Here is a 27,492-nt window from a genome sequence, read left to right on the forward strand (position 1 = left end):
GTGCCAGCCCACAGAAGTGTGATAGAATCCCTCTCTTTGCGGGGTTCATTGCCCTAATTTGGGCCTGAGATTTAGGTCGTGTTGGTTGCAGCTTATCCATACCTAATATATGTTATATGTACCTATTTAACTCGATGTACACATTTTCATAGCTAAGTTTTACTCAATAGGTTTGTACACATTTAAAATACTTTGCTTCTTTTATGTTTTTGTCGGAAACTCATTTTGTTGGGTTACCAGTGGCGTCGTTTTGGCAATCTTTGATGACGATCTTTATGGTCAGTGTCTGAAAAATCGTCAAAAATCCATATTTTAGCTTGGCTTGGGGAAACTCATATCACAAAATGCTATAATTCGTAAACAAATGACCCGAAAGTTGTCAAATTAAAAATAATCTTGAATGTTGGAGCAACCTAAAAGAACATGGACTTATAATTTTTATCATGCCTGGAATTTTTGGTCGATTTGTTAAATATATATTTTATTATTTAATCAAATATTCCGTATTTCTTCTACAAATGTTTAGTATTTTTTTTTTATAGATTGGTACATAATTTGCACGTCTCATTTAAAGTTTGAGCTACATTTTTTAGTTAAACTACTAAATGCTTCCTACATTCTTAAAACGACAAAAAATAAATAAATAAAAATTTCTAATGGCAATGCGAAAAATATTCACCCGATTGTATTCGGTCCACGAAACAGTTGCTTACTTTGCTAAAAACAAGGTTGCGATATTAAAAATATTGTAAACCGCTAATTTATCAACGTTGTTCAATGGCACCCTCTTCCCTAAACACTTTTTTGAGTTTGAATTTTTTATATGTGTTATTTTTTTATATATTTATATTTAGGAGTGATCGATTACTCTCTTAAATTCCGTCACACATAAATTAATATAACTATTACAATATTTGCATTTAACACCTCTATTATTAAAATCGTATCCCCTAGTAATTGTACCGTAAGTCAAATGTACCCTCAATCATAACAAAAAATATTTGACAACCTTTCCCATCTCTCCCCATTACATCAAAAAAAATTTTGGCAATAGGCCTAAATTCGACCTTAGGTCAAGAACGCGCTAATTACATCATAGGTTCAACATAGCAGCACCCAATGAAACCCAGCATAGGCCAATAAGGACGCATGCAAGACACGAGTATATAAGCTTTGCCCAGGCCGACGACCAACAACATACACAAAACCCCCTACCAACCCAGAATCAAAGAAGAAGACGACAACAAAAAAGAAAGGATCATACGATGAGCGAACAAGTGTAGCCCAGCAGCAGAGGCAACAGCGGCGGCCAAACAAGGACACGCGTATTTGTTAGCTTGCTCCACAAACCATAACCATGGGAAACAACGCTCGACGCTCGTCCCCTTGCCAAAAAACAGATATGCCGTTGCATTTAATGTCAAGAAGAAAGCAGGAAACAATTAGATTCCTATGCAGTTCTTCTCATTACGAGTTGTTGTTCTTGTTGTTGTTGCTGCTGAAAAACAAAACACACACACACATCAGTGAAGAAAAAACGACAGCTGTTATTTTTCCTCAACGACGTTGAGATTGCTGCTCAAGGAGAAGAAAAATATTCCCAGGCTTTTGAAACAATGGGCCCAGGATTTCTTTGGTTGCTTGTGGCCAGGTGAGCAAATGATCGAGCAAATGAAACTTGCGTGAGAATATGGGAACGAAAGTGTTTCCCACGGTTAGTAAAAAAGGTCCTGACATGCCTTTGCATTAATTCTTCTACTTCCTTAAAGGTAAACAACAAACACCAGGGGACAACAACAATAAGGGTGCATTTGCCAGCTACACCACCAGCACCATTATCTGCCAAAGAAAGAGAGGGAGAGTTTTTGAAGAAACACACACAATAAGAAATGCCAGGGCAGACGGACAAGCACATGCTTGGCTTGGGCCTTTGCTATGGAATGGGGGTTGTTTCTTGGCTCTGCGCACACTCTCATTGTTCTTTGAAGGAATTTCATCAAAGAGTACACGGACGGCAACAACAACAACAGCTCACATTCCCTTAGTTCTCCAAAGTACGTGTTTGGGTTTTCAAAGATAGGGGTGTTTTGAGAGCCAAGTCAGAGCGCACCGGTATTTAAGCCGGCCGAGTGTGGAGTTATGCACACACAACGTCTTACGCTCTTCAAGCGACAACACCTCAGTTTTGTTTTCGTTAAAAAATAATTTTATAAAAACACACACAAAATGTCTGTACAAATGTCGGAAATGTCAAAAACCTACCAATACCGCAAAGTGATGAAACCAATGTTGGAACGTAAACGCCGTGCTCGCATCAACAAATGCCTGGATGAGTTGAAAGATTTAATGGTGGCCACATTGGAATCGGAAGGTGAACATGTAACCCGTTTGGAAAAGGCCGATATCTTGGAATTAACTGTAACACATTTACAAAAAATGAAACAACAACGTTTGGCCAAAGCCTCCAGCGGTGCCAGCAATACCATGTCCCAATCGGAAGGTTTCCGTTCGGGTTACATTCATGCCGTCAATGAAGTATCACGTTCGCTATCGGAATTGCCAGGAGTTAATGTTAGCTTGGGCACACAATTGATGACACATTTGGGACAGCGTTTGAATCAATTGCAGCCTCCGGTGAAGCCATCTCTGCCCTTGAGCACCCCATTGTCTGTGCAGATTGCCGCTCCCACCTTCAAGGGTCAATACACTGTACCAATTTCACCTGTATCCAGCTACAGCAGCAGTCCCAACTCAAGTGTGGGCAGTGAGAAACACTCGAATTCCCTGTTGACCACTTGTCCCAGTACACCAGCCATTGATGTGACCAGCATTGATGTCGACGATGAGGATGAGGAAAATGTATGGCGTCCTTGGTAAACAAGGATATAGCATTTGCGTTTCTAATCATCCCACCCACCCACAAAGTCTTCCATAATGTTTTGCAACCCAAACAGGTTCTTGACATCACCAACTACACAAAAAACAACAACAAAAAGCTTTAATAACAAACAAATGAGATATCGAACGAGAGAGAATGGCTACCGATTACCATGATCATCATTCACCATCATCACCTAGATTTAATTATTTAATTGATAGTTCAACTTTAGTTTAATACAACTTGTGATAGAGTTTAGCCTTCCAATTCCAAAACACTCATACACATCATACATCATATAAATATTACATACACTAACTCATTTATAAAACACATAAAAACCCACCACACATTGTTAATTTATTTAGTTTTGTAAGAGATTTTTTTTTTATTTAAAAAATATTATTTAAAATGAAAGATGAAAAAAAAAATAATCATGAATTTAAACAAAAAACATAATTGGAATTTTTTATTTGAAAAAAATTGGGATATGGGGGAAAAAGTAAAAAAAAATTGAAAAATTTTAAAAAAATATGAAAAACACAAATCAGAATAAAAAAATTGCAATTTTTATTAACAAATGAAATAACTTTTTCTCACTTAATAAAGCAAAACAAAAGGTCGAAAGTTTTTTTATTACAATTAATACTATTGTTAAAAATACAATAATAATATAATAAAAAATATATAAAATAACGAATAGTAAAAATATTGCTTTAAAAAAAAATTTTATTAACAATGCTTGGGATTTTTATATATTTTTATATATTATATTATATATGATAATTTTATTTTTCAAATAAACTAAATTTAATTTATTTTTTGACAAAATTTTAATCATATTATAATTAAATATTTATTATATATGATTTTTAAATAAATAATCTTTTTTATAAATGTATAAAAAATAAAAATAATATTTTAATATATTATATTAATAATAGACAAATTATTTATTGCTCTATATTAATATTATATTTGCTATTTAAAAAATAATTTTTATATACAAATTATTACACAAATTATAATTCTTTTCATTATAGAAATATTCTATATAATATTTTTTTTTCAAAAAATTCATTTTGATTTATTTGAAAAATTACTGAAAAATAGATTTTTATTTTTTTTTAAATATGTTTTATTTAAAAACTATTGCCAATAAATTATTACTCAAAAAAAAAATCTCCAAAATTATGCCAACTCATATAGGGGCTCCACACAAAAGGCCTATCATTTTTTTCTTTTCCTACTCGTCATTGTTTTTCCATAGAAAATTTTACCAAGAACAAAAAAATAAAAGAAAAAATCCCATTTTCATGGTGGTGATTAATTTTTCTTTTGCTCCCGATTTTTTTTAAAAATTTGTTCTTTTGTTGTCGTCGTCGTTTTTTTATTTCTTTTAAGGAACGCACGTACGTACCAACTCAATAGAACATAGTATCAAAATCTCTTTGAAACAACAACAACAACTAAAACACAATTTTGTGAAATTAAAATCCTGTATTTTTAGTTTTGAACACGTGTTCGGTCAGACAGAAAACATACACACGCAACGAGGCACACGAATACAAACAAGGCTTCTTAAATCCATGTGACCGGCCATTGAAGCAGCGAGTCAGAATCCAAAGTAAGGCGTAACAATTGATCGGTAATTGTTTCAATCACAAGGAATATTTCCAAAAGAACTAAAAAACAACAACACACACATAGACAGAATTCTTTTAATGTTCCAAAATAAACGCTGATCCCTAAAGGAACACAGCCAGAACAACAACACAAAATAATAACAACAACAAAACCCTATGATAAGATCTATGGAAAGAAAATCAGCAGAGGAGGCAGCATTACTACAGCAGCGGCGTATCTAATCGGTGTTTATTGTGGCGACGACTTCTTCGTCGTTCTCCTTGCCTGTATTGGCTTCAGCCAGTCACTCAGTCCATAGGGGGTGCCAAGCAGCAGCAACAACAGCACCATAACCAGTGACGATGGCCTACCACACTCCTTCTTAAGTCATCGTTGTTATTTTCTTCCCTTCAACATCGTTTACTAGTCCAAATTTCGTAATCAATGATCCATTGAAAAGATAATCACTTCTCCCAGCCCTTCATGAAGTGACAGAGGAATCGAACGAAAAAAAATAATCGATCTTTGCTGGAGATTTAAAGATTTTCGTTCCAAATATACGACTAACACTTTGTTTACTATGAAACAACACAATGATAACAATTAACATGGTGGTAGGTACAGAGGGAGTGAGGGAGGTAGGTAGGTAGGTAATTTGGCAGAAATATAGAATATCTGTAAAATTTTTTGCGACATCTTAAAGATTAGATGACGTCTTGTAACACCATTGATAGAGAGGGGGATGAAGATTAAAATTGATAATACATAATTAGTAAAGGTGCGGGTTCTACCCGTCCAGGGTGATAATTTTTATCGAATCGTCTATAGGGGAAATTTAAAGCATTTGGAATGTAGCAGAGCGATTGAGTCTTATTATATGGGGGTTTTTTGACAAAATGATAACCGAGAAAATTTTGTGGAAAAATTTTTGGTTTTCTCTGATAACCAAAAATCGACAAATTTTACAGAGGCATTACTGCGAAATCGTTTGTCAGAAGGACTAAAAATGCCAAATTCTAGACCTTTGCGACCATTTTGACTAAATTCTCTAAAAATATTGCTGCCTCCATAAGCTGATTTTTATCGAAGAAGATTTTCTGCAATCATGAACATGAGAGTCCACAATACTGCGAAATATATGAGATGATCAGCGTAAAATACTGAAATATATATATATATATATATATATATAATGGGATGAGTCCTTTACATGGACCTATAAAATAACATGCGATAATAAATTGCAGACTTTTAGGTTAGAAAATACAGATAAATTGTTATATTTAAAATGCGGAAGGACCTTTTTTGGTGGCTATTTAAAAGTCTGCAAAGAAGAGCCATATTGTTTTATTTTTGTCTGGTCGCTCCAGAGGCCGCAATTATGACCCGAACATCACGAAATTTTACATGGGGCGGGTCAAATGGAAGCAGATTTTTGTGTAAAAAATTGCGAAATTTGCATACGTATATATTACAGGTTGAAGGATATAGTGCTATACTTAAACTTTACCGCCATTGTATTACTATTACCACACTAGAGGGCGCAAATGTAGCACTGATGGCTAGGAAATTTTGCATGAGATTCAGATTATGTTCAAGGACGACGCCTATAATTTTCGATGATGATCACCTGATATTTCAGGAATGAAATAGACCGAAAAATTTATTTTTTGCCTCTTATTCAACTTATTCAAATGACAAAAAAGGCAATATTTAGCGGGCGAACTGATGCCGCTGAGGAGCGGTTGACATCTAATCGGCCAAGAGAGAACAAAAATCGCCAAATATTACCCAGGCTCGGAATATAGATCCGCGGAAACTGAGCGCTTTGTAGTAGTTGTGTATGGTATCATATAGTCGGCACCTTCGACTATACTGCTCCGATCACTGGTTTGTATATTCGCTAATATTATTCATTTGTGTGCTCTCAGATACCATTTCCATATGGAGGATTTTTTATGTGCGTGGGGGACTTCTTAAACCCCATCCTACTCCGATGCCACATACGCTCATGTGTAAACCTCAGAGCACACATCGAAAATGAGCCATGGATCTCCAATACTCACTTGCACACCAAACATACACCAATCCAATCCAATATTGGTGCATTCATCCTTTCCCTCTATACACGCTAATCGAGTGGTTAAACTAAACATTTATATTTGGTTGGCTAGGTTTTGTTGTCCTCCATCCTTCTCAATGTGTTTCTATGTGCCAGTCTTCACTGTATTGTGTTGATGTCCCCTCGTTGAATCTTAAATTACACTTGTATGGCTATGCTATGGGTGTTATACGATCATCACACAAAACCCAATGAATGTGGGTACGAATATTAGGGCAAATATGGAAAAAAACGTTTTTGGCAAAATTTGAAAATTGAGATAGTGTAAACAAAATGTAAAAGGAGAAAGGGGGAAAACTAGGGTGAGAGAAGTAGTGATGCGAGAAGGAATACCATAATTCCATGTTAATAGGTTGAAGTTTTCAAAATAATTTCATAAACATTTGATTGGATACTCCTTACCTTAAAAGTGGACGCAAAATGAGACTTTGCAATTTCATGCACAAAGAGTGTAAACTGTTGGACAATGATTTTCAATTTTGTTTCTCCTGATTTTAACCTGCAGATATGTCCAACCAAAAATGACAAAAATCGGCACATATCTTATATATCATTTTTCGATGTTACTTCATATCAACCATTCATTCAACCTAAAACCCTGCATTTAACGTCATTGACATAATTCATAGCATTCACTTTGGTGATCGCTTATCAGCGAAGAAATAGTCATTTACTGTTGACAATAATTTAAAGGTTCCCCCTTATTATTTCTTCTTGCCACGATGATAATCAACAAGTTCGGTGGTAATCTTTTGGTGACCATCAATAATAAAATTAAAAAAATACCACGATTGTTATATTGTTTTTTTTTATGACACGGACCAGTGTCAACATCATAAAGCCTAACATGAACGAACCCTTTTTTTATTTTCATGATCGTGTAAACAAACCTGCGAACACAATGAATCAGGTTGTAATGAAATATGTGTTTTTTTCTTTAAATACGAGTCGTTTGGACAAAGTGAATTGTTAAATACTATCATTGAAAAATAAATATATGACACATTTTTTTTATTAAAAAAAGTCACTTCTACAAAAAAAGCTTAAAAATATTATTTTAAATCCTGGCTAAAACAATTCTTCCTTATTGTTAGGCTTTAAATATGTATATGTATTAGCGATCTACACATAAGGCTAAGCTTGAAAAATATGTTTAAGGCATCTTCGCCCAATGCTAAGCTTGAAAAAATATTTTTTTTAAATCCACGCTTATAGCTAGGCTTGATTTCCTTTAATATTTTTTTTTTTACAAAAATCCACACTTAAGGATCTGCCTGAAATATATTCTTTAAAAACCCCATGCTAAAGTAAAATGAAAAAAAAAATTAAAAATCTATGCCTTAGTTAAAATTAAATATTTTTAAAAATATTTAAAAAAAAATCCACGCTTAAGGACCTTCCTAAAATATTCTTTATACAATCTACATTCAAAAATATTCTTTAAATAATCCTAGATTAAAGATCTCTTTAAGAAATATTCTTTAAACAATCCAAGCCTATGGTAAAGCTTATTTTTAACAAATCAAAGCCCTAGGTTAAGGTCAAGCTTGAAAAAATGTGAAATAAAATAATTAAATTAAAAAATAATTTTAGCCATAGGAGTGGATTAAAAAAAATGTTTTTCAAGATTAGCCACAGGCGTGGATTTTTTAAAAGGTGTGGAATCCGCTTTTAAGTATCTTGTTAAAAAATATTTTTCAAACTTATCCAAATGTCTGGAATCCACGTTTAAAGATCTTCTTAAAAAATATGTTTTCCTCTCTTTCATCAAAAATTATTAAAAAACCACGCTGGTAGTGTTGAAAAAAATATTTTTATAAAATTACCTTTACTTGTTTAAGAACCAAAATCTCAGGAACCCTTCCACACTCTGCAACCCAAGGTGATCGTTTAAATTTAACGCCATCAAATCTTTGCCTACTAAATAATAAGAAGGACAACAAATCCCGTATTCTACCCTCAATATAAAGCCTAATGAAAGTCTTTATTGAATAACAACAAAATACAATATTTTTTCTGCCACCCTTCCAAAACAAAAGTAATTTGCGACACGAGTCCGTTTTCTTGATTATGCCAGGCAAAAAATGATGAACAAAAAACAAAGATTGCCTTTCTGTAGAATACAAAAGGAAAGAAAACCTCCTTCCCTCTCTCCCTCCTTCCTTCTCAAGGAATATGAACGTCTGCCACCCCACCACCCCGAAATTGATCTTCAAGCTTCATTAAAAAGCAAAAAAAAAATCCAGGTTGGTCGGCCTTACTTTTGCTTTGCGAAGCAATCGAGCGACCTACCTACCCATAGCAAGCAAACTTCCTATAAGACAAGACTGCCTGCCTGGCTGGCTGGATGGACATACAAATGTGTGTTATTGTTGTTGCTATTCGTTTTTTTGTAGTCATTCAAGATACACAAATAAAGAAACAACAGCAACAACAAGGAACGTCAACAATACCACCACATAATGCATTTAAGGCCATAAGTATGGCAGCACTAACAACAACAACCACTACACGAACAATTTAAACAGCAACAACAACCACATTGTGATATCAAAACGACGATCGTGAGAAAATGGTTTGGAACGTGGTTCTCACACGATCGACACACCTGCCCTTTTTTAATTTTAATTTCAAGATTCAAGACTACTTACGGCAAGATCACGACCGTCTTATTATTGTTGTTGTTGTTGCTGTTAATGTGGTTGCTTGGCTGTTTGTTTGCTGGATGGCTGAGCTGAGTTGGTTTGGCTTGGCAGTGGTTGGAGGTACCACCATTACTTGGGCTGGCTGGCTATCATTGGCGTCTTAAGGCATGCCATGACAAGGCATTGTTGTATGGAGTAGTGGTTTGTGCTTTATGCCTCCTGCCTTTTGGTAAAGCGGCATGAAAGTGCTGCGCAACAGCAACAACAACAAAGCCGACAACAACAATCAACTACTAACGACAACATTGGTAAAGACGTGCAGACGCATGCTAAATCAAATACAGAAGAGCCCAATGCAGGGCAAAGACAAACAGTCAGCGCTGCAACAAGTCGTCAGTCGTCATCCAGTCACATTGACTTCAATATTAAAAAGGGGCCACAGGCTCTTCTGGGCTTGTTGTGAACAAACACACACACATAGACTCACAGAAAAAAAGCAAACAGAAAACGATCCCATGCCATAAACAAACCGAAACGGGGGACCCCATGGCGAACATTGTAAACACACACCGGTACAAAGTACCCAAAGCAAACCCACCGCCACAGCTAGTCAAGTCATCCAATCCAAGCCATGGCTCACAACTATCGCCCAGCACTCATTCGCGCGCTCACACGCCAAAAACTTTGATTACTAATGGTGAGAAGTAGCTTGAATGACGGCGGCCACGGTCGCCTTCTTCTGCGGAAGACTTGATGGGCTAACATTACAATGATTATGAACACGATCTACTATGTCGAGTTCCGCCGCTGCTCTCACTTAGCCAGCTCATGGTAACATAATGAAGGGTAAATCCATAACACCCAGCGACAATCAACAAATGGGAACAGTGGTTTCATGGCGGGAATGGGGGAAAATTTGTATCGGAGTCACAAGCAAATATTTTCTTTATATCTTATTTTAAAAAATATTATTTTTCAAGCTTAGTCTTAAGCGTGGATTTAAAAAATATTTTTCAAGCTTAGCCTTAAGCGTGGATTTAAAAAATATCAAGCCCAGCCATTAAAGTTGTTTTTTAACTATTTTTCAAACTTTGCCGTATGGGTGGATTTTTAAAAAAAAATATTTTTCGCGCCTAGCCATTGGCCTAGATTTTTTAAAAAATATTTTTCAAGCCTAGCCATAGGGGTGGATTTGTTAAAATAATATTTTCATTCCCACCCATAGCCGTGGAATATATTTTTCAAGCCTACCCATAGGCGTGGATTTTTTAAAGAATATTTTTTTCAAGGGGTCAGAAGTTGATTTTATAGATTTTTTTCAATGGGTCATAAATTGGAATTTTTAAACGATATTTTTCAAGGGGTCAGAAATTGGATGCTTGACGCTTGAAAATTTAATGTATATTTTTTAACCAGAGTCTCAGATTTTTTAAAGAATATTTCTCTCTTCACATCACTGTGGAGCTTGGCGATTACAACAACCTTAATATTAGACATACCGTATGATGATGGAGTATTTTTGAACGGTCACACGGTCGTTCAAAACGGACAGACATGGTTTTCGAAAAAAATGCCCAGATAATCTGCTGTTCGGGATGTACAAAGTCTTTAGCTTTTTTATTACTAAATCCGGTTTATTGGAACCTTTGTTGTAGTTTTTTTCGTCATCATCATCATCATCAACAACGGTCTGAAGCCTACCTACCTCCCTCCATTTCTTCTTCAATAGGAAACCTTTAAGATGTGTTGCATGTATGTGTGTGTGTGCTTGGGTTTCTTAAGCCACGGTCTTGCAAGACAAGATGACTTTGTTCTCGTTGTTGTTGTTGTATGGCGGAAAGAGGGGTGGGTTGGTAGATCGGGTCGGGTCCGTGTTTGGGCCACATCTACGTTTTGTAAATATGGGATGCTGTTACATGACAATGAATGGCACACGCTCAATATGCCACTGGGATTGGATTGAGATGGGATGCACAATGCGGCGCAATTCCTCTTAGTATGGGCTGGAATGGGTTGTTTGTTGGGGTTCGGGTATTGGGCTTGTGATTGGCTTGCTGTTGGCTTAGTTTTATTGATGTTGCAGCGGCGGACGGCGCATTGGAAGAGATATGTTAATGTTTGTTACCAACCAAGAGAAGATGGTTTTTGATATTGTTGTGGTTGGTTTGTGTTGTTGCTTGGTGCTGTTGTATTCAAATTGTTTTAAATCAGAATTTCCACAAAGACGACGAAGAAGAAAAGTCAGTAACTACAACATTGTCATCAAGGGGTTTGTCGGTTGCCTAATAATCATTTCTGAGGAAGCTTCTTTGATAATCACAATGACGACTACGACGACGAGGATGATGATGAACATTAATGAAGATGGACATGTTGTTGGTGATGATGGTACTGGGGTGCTGATGCTGATGGTAACTTAATTAAGATGATCAATGATCTTCATTATCATATTCATGGTGTTTGACATAATTATCATTAATATTATCACCATCCGGGGATCATGGGAACCAAAATCAAATTTATACCGACGCTGCCGCCGCCGCCGCCGCCATCATCATTCAATTCAATTGAATGGATAATCATATTACAAACAGAAAAAAGAAGTCTTGGCACGACATTTGATAGTCTGGTTTTTGATATTGTATCCGGCATGTATGCCAAGGAAGTAAATGTTTCCCACCCGAAAAAAAAACAATCAATCTTCTTAAGTTCCACCATTTCCATGAGATGAGAAAGAAATTATCTTTAAAAGTTCCGCCAATGAAAGTTCCAAGGTAGCGGGGAGGAGGAAGTGGTTAGGGGGTAACCTACCACAATGTTGTTTTGATTTAATTAGCTAGACATAAAAAAATCTGACTCAGTTAATTCGTCATTTAGTCGAAAAAAGAAACAAAACCATTGGCCAGTGATAAATTTGATATCAGGCAATCACTGCTGATTAGAACGAACGCGGAGATGATTCACAGGGGCACGATCATCATTACCACGTCATTAGTACTACGTCGTTAGTAATTAAAAAAACATACGTTTTTCTGATCAACCAGAAGTGGATTCGAATTTAGTTTTCTGACGCAATTGTTATACTACTATTTTTGATAAAGACATTTTGTTGTTTTGGCTATCAAAAACTACATATTTCGTCATCATTAGAATTAACATTTTATAGTGAGGGTTCGTGTAGTGCCTTACTAAAAAATGTGGGTCAAAATGTAGGAAAAGATATATCCACCATAATTTTCATACAGTTTGTTGAGATTGTTTTGACCCTATACAGAGCCATAATCGTGGATTGTTAGCTCTACGGGTAACCTTATTCGCTTGATTTTTAAAAGAATATTCCGCACCTAACTAAGGCATAATATGTGTTAACACTAAGGCATAATATGTGTTAACACCCATCGAACCAACGACGTAGCCAGAGGTGGGAGCTCGTTCCTCAACTCGATCGACAAATCGGAATTTTTTGAACCACCTCAATAAAATTAAGGAAAGACAAATTTAATTTATAGGCTTTGAGGCGGAGATATTTTGTTTCTTAACATGATCCACAAATCGGAATATATATTAGAACACTTTGGGAAAGGGGTTTTAAAAAGTTATTAATTACAGGTTCTACGTCTTACTTTTCGGTAGCAGTAGTAGTTTGGATTTTCTTATTTTCAATGAAGTTTACTCCCCTGTGAAATCGAAGTGGCTGTTGACTGTCATGTAGTCCAAAAAAGATTTAGTTTAGGTGCCACAAGGGGCCAATTTCCCCTTAACCACCGTTTTTGAAGAAAAAGAATGCGTTTTTAACCAGTATAGTATAATTTCCGAATCGGATCAAATGAAAATATTCTCAATTTCAAAGTTCATCATTCGTTTAATTCGTAACCAAATATTTGCCATGATATATGCAGCAGCCGTTTAATTCGTAACCAAATATTTGTCATGATATATGCCACAGCCAATCCCGGAAGATACAATGAGGGTAACTGCTTTAGATTTAGATGTAAACGTTCTGGAAGATACAACATCGGAGTCCTTCAAATTAACATAAAAACAACAACCTTCAAATTAACATAATAAAAATTCCGCATCAGATATATTCTCAACTTCAAAGGTCATCATTGATTTAATTCGTAACCAAATACTTGCCAAGAGATCTGCTGCTGAGAGCTCTAATCTCGGAAGAGACATTGTTTTGAGGGAAACTATTTAAAATTTAGCTGTTAAAAGTCTGCAAGATAGTACATCAGAGTACTGCAAATTAACATTAAAACAACAAACATATGCGCGCATCGATTTTCGAAAAACCTAGGTCTTTCGACCTATATTTAAGATTTAAGTTCTTTTACACTTCATCCTATCGACACTGTCGGCTGGATTTTGTGGCCGGACTAGAAGGAAGAGTTTTTAACCAGTATATCACAATTTCCGAATCGGATCAAAAGAAGATATTCTCAACTTTAAAGTTCATCATTGTTTTAATTCGTAATCTCGTACTTGCAATGAGAGGTGCTGCTGAAATTGCCAACCTCTTATGAGACAGTATTTTGAGGGAATATACTTTAGATTTAGCTGTTAAAAGCTTGAAAAATACTGCATCAGAGTCCAGCGATCAAACATAACATAACATCCATAGGCGTTCATCGATGTATCTGAGAATATCCATTATTTTGAATTCCGGATGAAACAGTCCTGTTTACGAATTTTCGAAATTTAATCTATCAAGTTTCGAATGATTACAATCTTCCCAAGCTAAACTCAAACACAAAGGAATCGATTCTAAATTATTAATACAAAGTTCCTGCTGGCAATTTAAGATCAGTCGCACCTACCGCTATAATATCTTACGACCTTCCAACTCTTGCCTTCTAATCAACTCTCTAGAAGTCATTTAGGGAAATTTATTATTCAGAACATTCTGCATAAAATAAATTTGATAGAGTGCTCTTAGCCAAATAATACCCGAATTTGCCATAAGCAATTTTGAGATGATTTACAATATTTAGATGAGTCCCAAAAACGTTCCCATAACCCAATTTCCCTTTCAACCCCCAAAAAATCAAGACAAAATATTTGTTTTTAATTCTTTCAATTTTTTATTTTTCTCATTTTTTCAACATATAAAAATATTTTTTTTTGTAATTTTTCTTGAAGCCCTCTGTTTCCAGGCTCTAAACAACTTCTCCAGTTGTTGATGTTGGTTTTTTTTCTGCTGCTGCTAGCGTGTAAATCAGTTTCCTTTGAAAGAGGATAACCTTTCCAGGGTTTTCAAACCATGCGACATTTTGGCGAATTGATTCAATTTAAGACCGGTGCTTCTCATAGCACCTTACTGTCATTATCGCATTCACCAGGGACGCCACATTGATCCGGAATCACTGGGAGCTGGACTGCAAGTACCACTTTCACTGCTGCCGCATTCAGATGGTGGTGGTGTAATCAATACTGGAGGTTCTGGACTGCCACACAATGAAGAGTTGGCGGACAATTGAGTTTGTCCAGCGGCTACCATCGATTGGAAATGACTGCTGGACGAAGAAGGATGGATTGCTGTTGCATTGGGTACAACTCCCAAAGGAGCCACGGCAGTGGGTACAATAACTTGCAAATAGTTCAGACGATGACCCAAATGGCTCATCAATTGGGTACCCAAATCCACACTGACACCGGGAACTGTGGCCAATGTTTTGGACACCTCATTGGCGGCATGAATATAACCAGCACGGAAACTTTCAGCAATGGTCAGTTTGGTATCCTGGTTGCCATTGAGGCGCAATTGCTTTTGGGCCCTCAATTTCTTCATGTGTTCTACAGTTAATTCCAAGATATCGGCTTTCTCCAAACGGGTAATATGTTCACCCTCTTGGGTCAGGCATTCGACCATGATATCCTTGAGTTCGTCGAGGCACTTGTTGATGCGGGCACGACGTTTGCGTTCCAACATGGGTTTCATGACCTTGCGGTATTGATAGGTTTTGGACATTTCCATTTCTAAGACCATGTTTTTGTTGTTGGGGGTGGTATTAATAAATTCCAATTTGTTGATTTTTTGCAATAATAATCCACAGGTTGATTGATATTGTTGGTGATGATAATATTTTTCTCTGTGATAAATTTGATGTTCACAATATCCAAGAAGCGATGTTTTCACTTTGGTTGAGGAGCGATGTGTTCACTTTGTTGGTTAACTTTGAAATGATTCACAAACTTTTCTCACCGGCCTTTTTATAAGAAACGCTGGGCTGAGTGAGTGCTGCGATCAAAGTTGAGTACTTCCCATGCAGGCCAGGCAGGCGAGAACGAGACATTGTGTGCGTATTTGCCAAACACACAGATACACGCTCACACAGATACAGCGTACCGACCGACAGACCATGCTCTCCTGGCCTTGCCTTGCGGCAGCCTGTGAATTTACGTCATACCCCTTGTGCCCGCACGCAGAGAATATTTTTATCACTACCACCACCACTACTACGACGACGACATCCATCCACAGCTACACAAACTCACTCCACTCCACCACGAAAAATTCAACATAAAAGAAAATCAACAACGACTACAACAACAACACATGCATTCATAAACATACAAACATGCACAACAATACAAACGACCATCCAGTCAGTCAGCCAGCCATACCCCACCTCCCTCCAACGGCTATACAAGTCAAGACTTAAGTTGTGATTGTTATACCGTGGGAAACTATTCTGTAGTCGATTTCTCACGACTAGCTGACTGCCTGCCTGCTTGGCTGACTGGCTTATTGGATGGTTGCTTGAATGGTTTAGATTGCGCTATGTCTTGTGGTGTTGTTGTTGTTTGACTGGATAGCTGGATGGCATGGCTGTGGCTGGCTGCCTGCCTAACTGCCGTACTTGATTATTTCTTATAGTCTTCGTTTGCCGTTGTCGACGTCTTCGTCCCCATAATACTGTTGTTGCTGTTATTATTGTTATTATTTGTCTGACAGTTAGTCTGTCGTTCAGTCGGTCAGTCAATTTCTTGGCTTGTGTGGTGGCTGGGCTATAAGTAGTGTCTTAAAGCCGCCGCCAGCATGACTGTACGATTGGGGTCTTTGCAGTTTGTTGTTCCTTTTTTTATTTGGCCGTTGCTCGTGTTACAGCACGAGGTCAACTATTAGGATGGGTTCCGGTTTATTTTATAGTGCGACGAGTGCCAAAAGTGTGGCGTTAATAAAAAATGGCAAATTATAGATCAGCGAATCGTTTGCTTTTCTAGTGATAGGATTTTCTAAGAAATTGTAGATATTAAGAGAAATATTAAGGATTCTAACCTAAAAAAGCATCGCCGATGGCAACAGATTTTAATGTTCAGATGAAGTTCCTTTCATTATTATTCTCGAATATAGGATTTTCCCCTGAGAAGCGAGAGGTCTAGGCGATGGAAACAGTTCCGGAAGATAGTCAATTCCTATTGCGGAAATTACCTCCTTCGGGAAGATATGGCCCACGCCTAAAAATGCAGCTTCAAAATGTGACAAAGAAACTGTTGACCTGATAAGCGGTCTAAGATCTTCTTAGGACCCTTCTGACTCTATCATATAGTGTGCATATTGATATGATAGAGTCAGAAGGGTCCTTAGAAGGTCTAGAATTCGACACAACGGCGGCTTTCAATTGCAGATCGATCAAAACAAGTGTGTCGTAAGTAACCCAAGAAGTAAATGTTGCCCTATATGCGCCAATGATATATTTAGCGTTGGTCTCATTGGCTATGCAGATTATTTGCAGAGAAAATGGAAGGGCAGAGATTTCTTGATATCGATCTGATCGACGTATTAAATCATTATACCATATAACATTGAAAATTTAAATGGAATGCTCTTAAATTATTTCCATGAAAATGGACTGAAATGTCCAACCATAGCACCAAATTAAAAAATTACTTGGTTTTCGGACCAAATGTTTGACCCTAAAAAACAAACATGGAAGGTAGAAAGGAGAATAGCGTAACTGTGCACAATTTAATAACTCAGAACCGGCGGGTGCCGTTGATCTGCCCACAAGTCGTGTGGGTGACTTGGTACTCGTAGAATGGATCTGAGTTTAATAATCATCGGGAAAGAGCAATCTCGACCCAACTTACCAAAACAATCGGGAACTCAAACGCAGATTCCGAGTTTTTACTTGATAGAAAGACCAAAATAGCAGTCTTAGAATGTCGGAGAAGTCAAGGGGCTATAAAGTTTTGGAAAAAGTGAACGAATACATTCGAAATCGTTTATAACGACATATGGTTAAAAATACTGTATCCAAAATTCCCTAGAACAGTTATGTTCTATATTTTATGTTTTTTATAACGACATAACGCTTATAGCGACGAATTTCGCCGGTCCCAAACTGTCCTTAAAAGCGATTTCGACTGTTCAGCGCTTAAAAAATTAAGCAGTTGCCTGTGTGCCCCAGGCGGAAACTCTCCGCAATGAACCAGAGAAATAAGGGCGACAACTTATGCCCAGAACGATAAATCTGACTTTCCCTGCACTTCCTCGGAGGAAATAAACTGTGTTAACACAATAATTATCTTACCAAAAATCCCTTATTGCAACACACGACCCTTCCCAATACCCTCACCCAATGCTGTAATAAAACAAAACGACACACAAAACTGATATACGCGAAATAAAAAAGGCTGAATATATAGAGGCCGCCGCCAAGCACATGCCTTACATCCAGTATAGCGATAAATGGATCTTGTGTGAGTTAGTGTGCGATTGTTGTTTTTGTTGTTGTCGTTACTGTTGTCGAGTTTTATTGCTCCGTTTTGGGGCTGTTGTTGAGGCTATTAAGACAGGCTTTCTGGGTGACGATGACGATGTTGTTGGTACTGTGTTGCCGGCACACGGTGTTGTTATTGCCGATTGCCTTACAGTCAGTCAACAAAACACATGCGACGACTGTTATCGTCGTTAGACATTGGGGCCTTGCCGCTGCTGCCGATTCAAGTCTGTGAACCTATTTTTTTGCATTTATTGTAAACTTTGACTGCAGTAGCTTAAAATCATCGTCATATTGCCGTACATGTGTACATAGATAGATATGTATGTAGTTGTGTGTTGTGTCCGTATGTTATGTGGCACGATTTATAATTGAGGAATCGTCATCTTAGTTTTTAGTGCCGCCTTATAGATCATTTGTGGATCGTGCCGTAGTCGACAAATGTTATAACGACGATCATTATTGGATGGTTGGGTTGGTTGACTGGCTGGTTGGAGCAATGAATGTGGTCAAACATGGATGGACAAAGGACGAACATTTAAAATTGACCTGGGGGGCCTTTGGGTTGGCTTGCAGTTAAGATGTGGACGTAAAAGGTGGGAAAAGTTGTTATATATTTTTTGTAAATGGAAGTGAGGTGGAATAAGAACAGAGCCAAAGGGCACATAAGTTCAGCGTAATTTAGAAATAGGTTAAAATGCTATAGAGGAGGGTCTTAATTATGAATCATAATTGTATAAAAGGTTTCCGAAGTCAAGTAGAAAAAACATACTTTTGAATTCGAAATAGTCAAAAACGTCACGAATATGGAGATGATATAGAATACATTCTAAAGGTCTTCTATGGATATAACACTTTATAGAGGGGCTTTAAATTGAAGATGTTTTCTAAGCATATTCATAAGGAAGAATGCCGTACTTAGTTTGTAGATAAATGTTGTTCACAGGTATTTTATAGATCTTCAACAGATTTTCCATACACAGGAGTTCTTTCAAAGACCTCTCATACAGAGGATGCCTTTCCCAAGTCCTCTTTTAGGTGAAATGTCTTATCAGATCTTTTATAGATAGGAGGCGTTACAAGGGTCTTTTGTGGAAATAATTCCGTTAACAAACATACTGCAAACCTTCCACAGGTCTTCCATATAAGCAGACCTTCCAAAGGTCTTTAGGTAGAAAATAGTCCTCAGGTCTATTAATATATTAAAGTCCTTCTATAGATAGAATACCCCTATCCGTCTTCTATAGACAGCAGGAAGTACATCTTTCTCTTCTGAGTCTTCTGAAGATAGATGCCATCCTATGGGTCTACTATTGACGGAAGACCTGTGGAGGACTTCTATAAGGAAAATACTTCATATAGGCCTTTAATACATATAATACATCCTATCGGCCTTTTATGGACGGAAGACCTCCTATGAGTCTTCAATAGATAGAAGATCTTCCACCGGTCTTCTATAGGCAGACAAAAGACGTGCGATTGGTCTTCTATAGACAAAAAACCTCTAATCAGTATCCTTTAGACAGCAAACTTCCCATCTGCTTTCTATAGGCAGAAGATATCATATCGGCTCCACTAGACAGAAGATCTCCTATAGGCTCATATAGACAAAAAACCTCTGATTGGTATCCTGTAGACAGAAGACTTTCTTCCGGTCTTCTATAGACAGAAGACCTCTATAGACAGAAGTGCTCCTATCGGGCTTCTATAGACAGAAGACCTCCTATCGATCTTCTATAAGAGTTCCTATCGGTTTTCAATGGATAGAAATCCTCCTATGGGTCTTCAATAGAGAGAAGACCTCTATAGACAGAAGTGCTCTCATCGGGCTTCTATAGACAGACGACCTCCTCTCGGTCTTCTATAAAAGTTCCTATCGGTTTTCAATGGATAGAAATCCTCCTATAGGTCTTCAATAGAGAGAAGAACTCCTATGGATGCATCCCTCCAACATGTACTTTTTAATCAGAAGTCCTTCTGTAGAATTCAAACCAATTTCAATAACCAACTCTTTTTAAAAAATCAAAAATCTCCAATCTTAAAATCAAAAGCGTTTAGCAAATTAATTTTTTCCCAGCATTGCGAACGAAATTCATGGAATTCTATAACAAATAAGAGTTCATTCTTTGTTAGAGAGCTAACAAACAAAGAAATGACAAAGCCTCCATTTATTGCATGCCAATGGCATTCAAAATTTCTTCACATCCTTTGGGCATTTCCTGTCGTCGTTCAAAGTTAGGCACTTTTTCTGCAATTCTGGATTTAAACAGTCCCAATGGCTGGCTCCTTGGCTAGTTGGGTACCATTTGATGTGCAGAATCTAAACATATTGAATTTCACAATAGCGCATGTCTGCACGTTCATTTCATTATTATGAATCATCCTTTTTCTCTCCTTTTGAAAAAAATTGCTCATTGCAAAAATAGCGCATACAGCAACAACAACAACAACACACCGACACACACAAAGCCAGTTATCATAACTGCCCATCAACGCCACTAGCACGCGCGGATGTCATTTCACTCTTTTCGCACGTTACACACACTCAACTCTACGAAGACGACGACAAGCGCAATCGCCGTCATAGTCAAAGCCATGCCAAACCATGGCATCACCAAACCACAAAAGGCCTGCCAGCTATGCCACAGCCAACGGCCGCAATTTTAACGTCCACCACGTAGCAGCTATGGCTGCTGCTGACGCCGCCAACAAACCCCACTATACAATCATCATCATCATTATAATGGCCATTGGTCGGAAAGTCACAACAACCGATCGACCGACAAATCGTCGTTGGAACGTACTATCAGTCGAACTAAACCAACATAAAATCGCACATTTGCTGTGCGAATGGAGATGGATGATGGAGACTGGCATGAGGCGAATGGACAGACGGACGGACAGACAAACAACAGTGCTTTAACATTCATATGGATCTTTGTTTTGGGGATCATTGGAAACAGTGGAACGGTTGGCTAGGAATGGTTCCATTTTAGATATTCTTTAAACAGAAGGACCTTCCTTAGGTTCGTTGAATAAAGTAATAATAAATAGTTGGAAATATCCTGTATATAAGCTCTATTTTATCAATTAAAGTTCCTTTAAATGGATTCTTCTTATGATGTGTTAAATTCTGGCTACCTAAAAGTATGCTACATCATTTGTTATTATTTCATTTCGTCCTTTAATTGTTAGTTATTCTTTGAACCTGCCAAATCTCCAGAAAACAAATTATATTTTACATTAGTTGAGACAAAAACCATGTGATATCCTTTTGAGAATTTAAATTCAAGAATAAGGATTGTTATAAGAATTAACAGAACTTGATCGATCGAACCTCAGTTTTTGTAAATATTTCATTTATTTAAAAAGGACGATTTAATCCTTTAATACCTAAAGTAAAGATATTTTGTGCAGTCTACTTCCAATGCCCTCGACTTCGTAGCCATTTGTTTCCTTTCTAAATGTATGCTATAGTTTAATGTAGTAAATCCACAAACCTTTTCAGATCCTGAAAATGTGACACATTACAATTAGCAAAGACAAAAGCCTATTCGATTTTTGGCATATGTCACTAATAGGATGGCAAGGATGAAGGATAAAAATGTCGAGGACAAAAAAATATATTCTTAAGTTAATAAAAATAGATTTTGTTTCTGTGTGATGTGTAGAGCTGCATCAATAGGTGGATTTAGAAGGACGTCTCTCTTTTGAATGATGTACATGATCTTAGGTCTATATAGAACTGAGCGGATTTTCTGTTTATATTGATGAAATATTTTTTTTTTTTATATGACTCTTCCCTCTAATAGGTGTGCTATCTTTAAGGACGTTTTGTAATTTACGATTTATGAGATATATAGATAGATAGCAGGTCATATATCTATATAGAAGGGCTTCTGTATATAGAAGACCGATATAAAGCGTTCAATGTATAGAAAACAGATATAAGGTCTTCTATTTATAACATGCCGATAAAAAGTTTTCTGTCTACAGAAGGTTATGTTTTTATTTTTTTGTGTGGTATATAGAGCTGTATCAATAAGAGGATTTGGTAGGACATCTCTCTGTTGAAAGATCATCATGTACCATCATTCAACAGAGAGATGTCCTACCAAATAGGTTTATAGAGAACTGAATGAAGATTTTGTTTATATGGATGAAATATTCTTTTCATAGGTGACAAAAATTGATGCTTTCTTTCCATGGAATATCGAAAGTGACTCTTCGCTCTAATAGGTCTGCTATCTTTAAGTATGGGTTCGAACTAAACAAATACCCAAAACAGGTCTTCTATCTGTATATGACCTATGTGATATATTGAAGATCGATATCCGGTCTTTTATATATATAGAAGGCTACCTATCAGTTACGTTTTCTGTCCAACTGAATGCCGTCTTTATTTTATATGAGGTGTTCTATTTAATAGAAGACTGTTGAGAGGTATTCTATCATTGGAGGACCACTAAGAGGCTTACTATCTATTAAACACCCATTAAGAGATTTTCTATTTATTATACAAGGTTTTCTATATATTAGAGGACCTATAGGATATCTTCTACCAATTACAGGTCCTTTAGCAGGTCATCTGTCTATTTTACAGCACGAATAGGAGGTATTCTATATATTAGAAGACCGATAGGAAGTCTTCTATCTATCTATAAGAGGACCATTAAGAGGATTTCCTCCTATTAGTGGACCGATAGGGGATCTTGTACCATGTACAGGATTCATAAGAGGTATTATATTACTATTAATTACAGGACTGTTAAAATTCATTTATATATTAAAGGGTCGATAAGAGGTATTCGGTATATTAGAGGGCCGATAGGAAATCTTCTATATATTAGATGCCCATCAAGATGTTTGCTATTAATTGGAGGACCGAATATATATATATATATATATTCTAGCAATTGCAGGACAGTTAGCAGGTCATCTATATATTAGATGACCGACATGGGGTCTTCTATGCATTAGATCATTTAGAGGTTTTCTCCGATAGGAGATTTTCTTTTTTACTTATTAGAGGGTCGATAAGAGGTATTCTATATGTTAGACGGCCGATAGGAGGTCTTATATCTATAAGGGGATCGACAGGAGGTCTTATATATATTTATGGACCATTGGGAAGTCTTTTATCTGTCTAATTGAACAACTATACGATAGAATACGTATAGGAGGTGGATAAGAGTTCTTCTATCTATAGAAGTCAATCTAGAAAATCAATAAGAGGTCAAATAACTTTAGAAGATCGAATAGAGAATCATAAGACCTTCGAAGATCCTTGTTTTCATAGAAGACTTCTTTTAGGTGATTATTCACCTATATGGTGTCTCTTATCTGCAGGAAAAAGTCATAAGCTGTTTGGATCTGAGGTTTACAAATGAACTTTTTTTAATTATCGCAAAAAATAACCGAATTTCACCATGGCAATAATTCTGGAAAATGTAATCACCTATTTTTTCGGAAACCACAGTGCCATTGACCGATTGCCATAACTAAGTAAAAATTCACATAAAACAGTCGCAGCAACGACAACAACAGTAACAGCAACCACGATAAAGCATTATCTTGTGCGGTTGTTGTTGTTTTTGTTGTCGTTGTTGACCGCGCGCTGTTGTTTGCCGGTTATAATGATCGCATTATAAATGAAGTAGTTGTGTTGTCGGTTTAATTCCAAGTACACGGGTTCGAATGAACGACAGACGTGTGGACGGACGGAATGAACGAACGATCGCGACCGACTCAATGCTTTCATCATTCATGCAGCCCCATGAAACCGTGGGAAACAAACTCGTGCCAGTCGCCAGTTTATTGCTGTCAAATATTATCTTGATGCCAAACGCGGTGGGGCCATATAGCAGCAATGCGACCGACATACAAACATACATAGAGATTCACACACACACATCGGCATCCATCCTCGTCGTTGTTCAACAAGCTATTCGAGCAGCAAAAAAAAGCCAAAGAAAAAACTGATCAAGCCATCGACATCGAGTGGGGGTACAACGGTAGCACGAAATTCGGTTGATGGTGTTTTTGGCTTGTGTTGCGAGAATTGAATTGAACTGAACTGAGTGTCCTCAGTTCTGTGTGTGTATGTGGGTTCTCTTTAAAGTGGGGCTAGGGTTGGCTGAATGTTTGTATGGCTGCCAGGCACGTCCGTGAATGAGGTTTTTTGTTTCGTGGGGAATGAGTGTGAGAGTGTCTCGGTGTATGTGTTTTTGAACTGTGTGAATGAGCTCCACGAACTTGCATACAGGCTTCGATTGCTGTCGACAACAACCAACAACACATGTCTACAGCGCGAACATGGACAGCAGATCATACAACTAATCACTGTTCGGCTCAGCTAGGCTAGGCTAAAAACCTTTATTTACCCACAAATGGTTCTCGTTAACTGCTGGCCGTGGAAGTGAGGAAGGGGAGTGCAGTGTGGGGGGTTAGGGTTGATGAATTCTTGTATGCTGCCTCTTCAAGTTCAACGGTTCCCCCTCCATATTGATGCTTATGGGATCTGACTGCCTGCCTAGATTTAATGTGTGAGAACTGTTTTGGGGTTTTTTGGTTTTCATACCATCAATTTTGTGGAGAGGGAAGTGGGAGAATGTGCGCATTTTAAAATGAAATCGAAACAAATCGTTACAGTCATCATCATCATTTCTGTCACTTAAACGGAGGCTTTGTTCTGCTGTTGTTTCGGTATTTGTTTGTTCTTCTTTTATTTTTTCAAATAAATGTTGTCTATTGGCTTCCATGTGTGTTCATCGTTTAGCTTTGAGTTGTTTATATGGTTTTTGGTTAGTTGTTCTCAGGGTGGGGTATTTTATTTCGTTTGTTTGTTGGGTACCTCCCCAATTAAACAGTTTCCCAGATATTTCCCTTGAAAATTGTAATTAAAATTTAAATGGCTTTTGTTACGAAAAAGTGTTAAGCATTAATGTCGGTGTGTTAATATTCGTGGGATCGCGGTTTTGTATGGTGGAATAGGTTCGGAATTTATTTATCCATTACGGAAAGAAGTTATGATATGCCATTTGGAAAATCCGGAAAACATTTGTATGAGGAGGTGATATAAATTTAACTGAAAATTTATCAACCAGTCAGGTTTTCAAAATCCACGCCTATAACACCGATGGTCCATGGAAATAAATTACACAACAAATCCACGCCTGCAACTTCTATGTTCCATGAAAAACTATTTTGCTACTTTGTCCCACTTTACAACTATATGCGCTCATTTGTCCTTTTTCTCTCTCTCTCTATATATATTTTTTATTTTATTTGTTTATTTTTTTGACAAAAATAAATTTATTCCTCACAAGAAAAAAACACCACCAACATTCATCTTCCCTTACTTGCTTGTTATTATTTTTACAACCTTTTATTTGAATATTGTACCTGTTGCTAACAACCCCCAGCTTTCCACTTACTCGATTGTTACTGGGTTTGCATTCCATTGTTTTTTATTTCATACACACTTACCGAACTCTACATTGCAGAATTCGCATACGTATTTTCCAAATTATTTCGATATAAATCCTAAATTCAATATGTCAACAAGAAATATCAACATTTTGGCCTCATCGTTGCTGTTATCGACGCTCGTCTTTTGGACACAAATGATGGAGTGTTCTAAGCGCAAGAAGCTTTTCATATTATCTCCACCGTTTCTTACAGATATCAGATTGTAGGTATTCTGTAGATAGCAGCATTTTTATAGGTCTTCAACAGATAGAAAACCTTCTTCTGTAGAAGGGTTTTATTTTCAATAGGCCTTCTATAAATAGAAGACCTGTGGAAGGTCTGTAGAATGACTGTTACGTATTCTATCCGCAGAACATCTTTTAGCTATAGAAAATCTGTGGAATATAAAAAAACTTCTACAAGTTATTTATCCATAGAAGACATGTATAAAGTTTTATATCTGTTACACCTATAGAAGGTCTGCTATATGTAAAAATCTGTAGAGATATTTTGAAAGTTCTTCTTTAGACTAATAACCTATAGAACGAACTAAATTTACATTTTTGAAGTCTAGGTTATATTTTATGCAAAATTACCGAATATTGCGTAGTTACCATAGAAGTTCTTTTGCTCATAGATAACCTTCTTCGGCTAACAATAAAAGTCCATAAAACATAAAGAGGTTCTTCTAAGACTTTGGAAAGATATTCTATTATCGAAGTTTCCAATGCCTCCTGAAGATCCTCCAGTGGCAATAGAAGACCTTGAATGAACCCTCTTAAGGAATGTTTTCTATAGACCTCTAACGGGTACTAAAGATTATGTTACATTTCTGATGCCTAGATAGGAAATTTTGCCTATCGATCATAGAGGTCCTTTGGAATGTATTTCATGATCGTCGGTAAGCTTGAAGCATTTCGTGGAATATAAAGTACCTTTGGACATATTCGGCATATTCTAAGAAGGCTTCAGGACAAATTTTATTGTGATCTATAGACCATCAAATCCTTTGAAGATCTTCTATTGGTCATACAAAGACTTTGAATATATTTTTATTAAGCACAAGATAGCCATTAAAATTTGTTATTGCCTATATCGGTCTCAGATATTCTTGTATTATTTTCTAGTATACACAGAAGACCTATGGATGACCTCAACTGTTCAGACTCTAAAAAGACTTTAATTGATGATATATAATTTTGTATGACATTCAATTTGCAATAGAATGCCTTAAGGCCTATTGACTTTCAAATGATTAAATATCTATTATACCCTACACAACTATGTTGTCAGGGTGTTATAGCTTTGTGTGGCCCCAAGAGTGTGTAAAACCGCGACGGGTTTTTGGCAAAAGAAGCCCTCCTTTGTTTTCGGTAACGATTCGTTGAGACTTAGGGGATGAAATGGACAAAAAATTGTTTTTGTCTATTCTAGCTACCACAATTATGATATATGATGAGTTTCTATATGAGTTTCTATACATAAATTACAGTTTCATAAGTCGCAAAAAATAAAAATATAGTTTCCAATGTCGAATGAACCCCTCGAAAAATGTTTATTACATTTTAAAATTATGTTTATTACATTTAAGCTTCCTAGTGACTATTGAATATTTGATATCTTTTATTTAGATGACTATTCTAAAAATGAATGGTTATAGTAGACCTAGAAAGTTTTCAATGGTCATACACTTGAACGTTTTAATGTGACATCTGAAGGTTCAAAATTGTCCTAGTTGAGATCTTTCATAATAAACGCTTATTTTACTTTTTTATATTTTCAAATAATTATCACATCAATTTTGAAAAACTTAATCCCTGTCAGATTTCTCAATTGTCTTTGAAAAATAATTTGTCAAAATAAATCAAGCTTAAACCGCTTTTCATAATCATCCTATCCAATGATGATAATCTCTTATATCATGAATATAAGATGATATGTCATCAACAAAGTAATCGATGCTAACACTTCTGCAATCGCAGCAGCAGCAGCAACGCAACAACATTAACATCGACGATGATCATC

At 36.6% G+C, this 27,492-nt stretch overlaps 3 protein-coding genes across 3 annotated transcripts in view; 2 read left to right on the forward strand and 1 right to left on the reverse strand.

Moving 5' to 3' along the window:
* The window catches only part of LOC133336064 (enhancer of split m7 protein), a 378,459-nt gene that overhangs the window by 212,260 nt on the left and 138,707 nt on the right, over nucleotides 1-27,492 (forward strand). The window lies entirely within an intron of this gene.
* LOC133336069 (enhancer of split mgamma protein) lies at nucleotides 2,221-2,878 on the forward strand. The gene has a single exon (XM_061544366.1). The coding sequence runs from the start codon at nucleotides 2,227-2,229 to the stop codon at nucleotides 2,875-2,877; it is 651 nt and encodes a 216-aa protein (XP_061400350.1). The 5' UTR covers nucleotides 2,221-2,226; the 3' UTR covers nucleotide 2,878.
* LOC133336056 (enhancer of split mbeta protein) lies at nucleotides 14,607-15,291 on the reverse strand. The gene has a single exon (XM_061544351.1). The coding sequence runs from the start codon at nucleotides 15,258-15,260 to the stop codon at nucleotides 14,607-14,609; it is 654 nt and encodes a 217-aa protein (XP_061400335.1). The 5' UTR covers nucleotides 15,261-15,291.

This window comes from Musca vetustissima, unplaced genomic scaffold (genome assembly GCF_032173495.1).
Source record: "Musca vetustissima isolate MV318-11 ecotype Yass unplaced genomic scaffold, APGP_CSIRO_Mvet_v1 utg744, whole genome shotgun sequence".
In the NCBI taxonomy this organism is placed as follows: Eukaryota; Metazoa; Arthropoda; class Insecta; order Diptera; family Muscidae; genus Musca; species Musca vetustissima.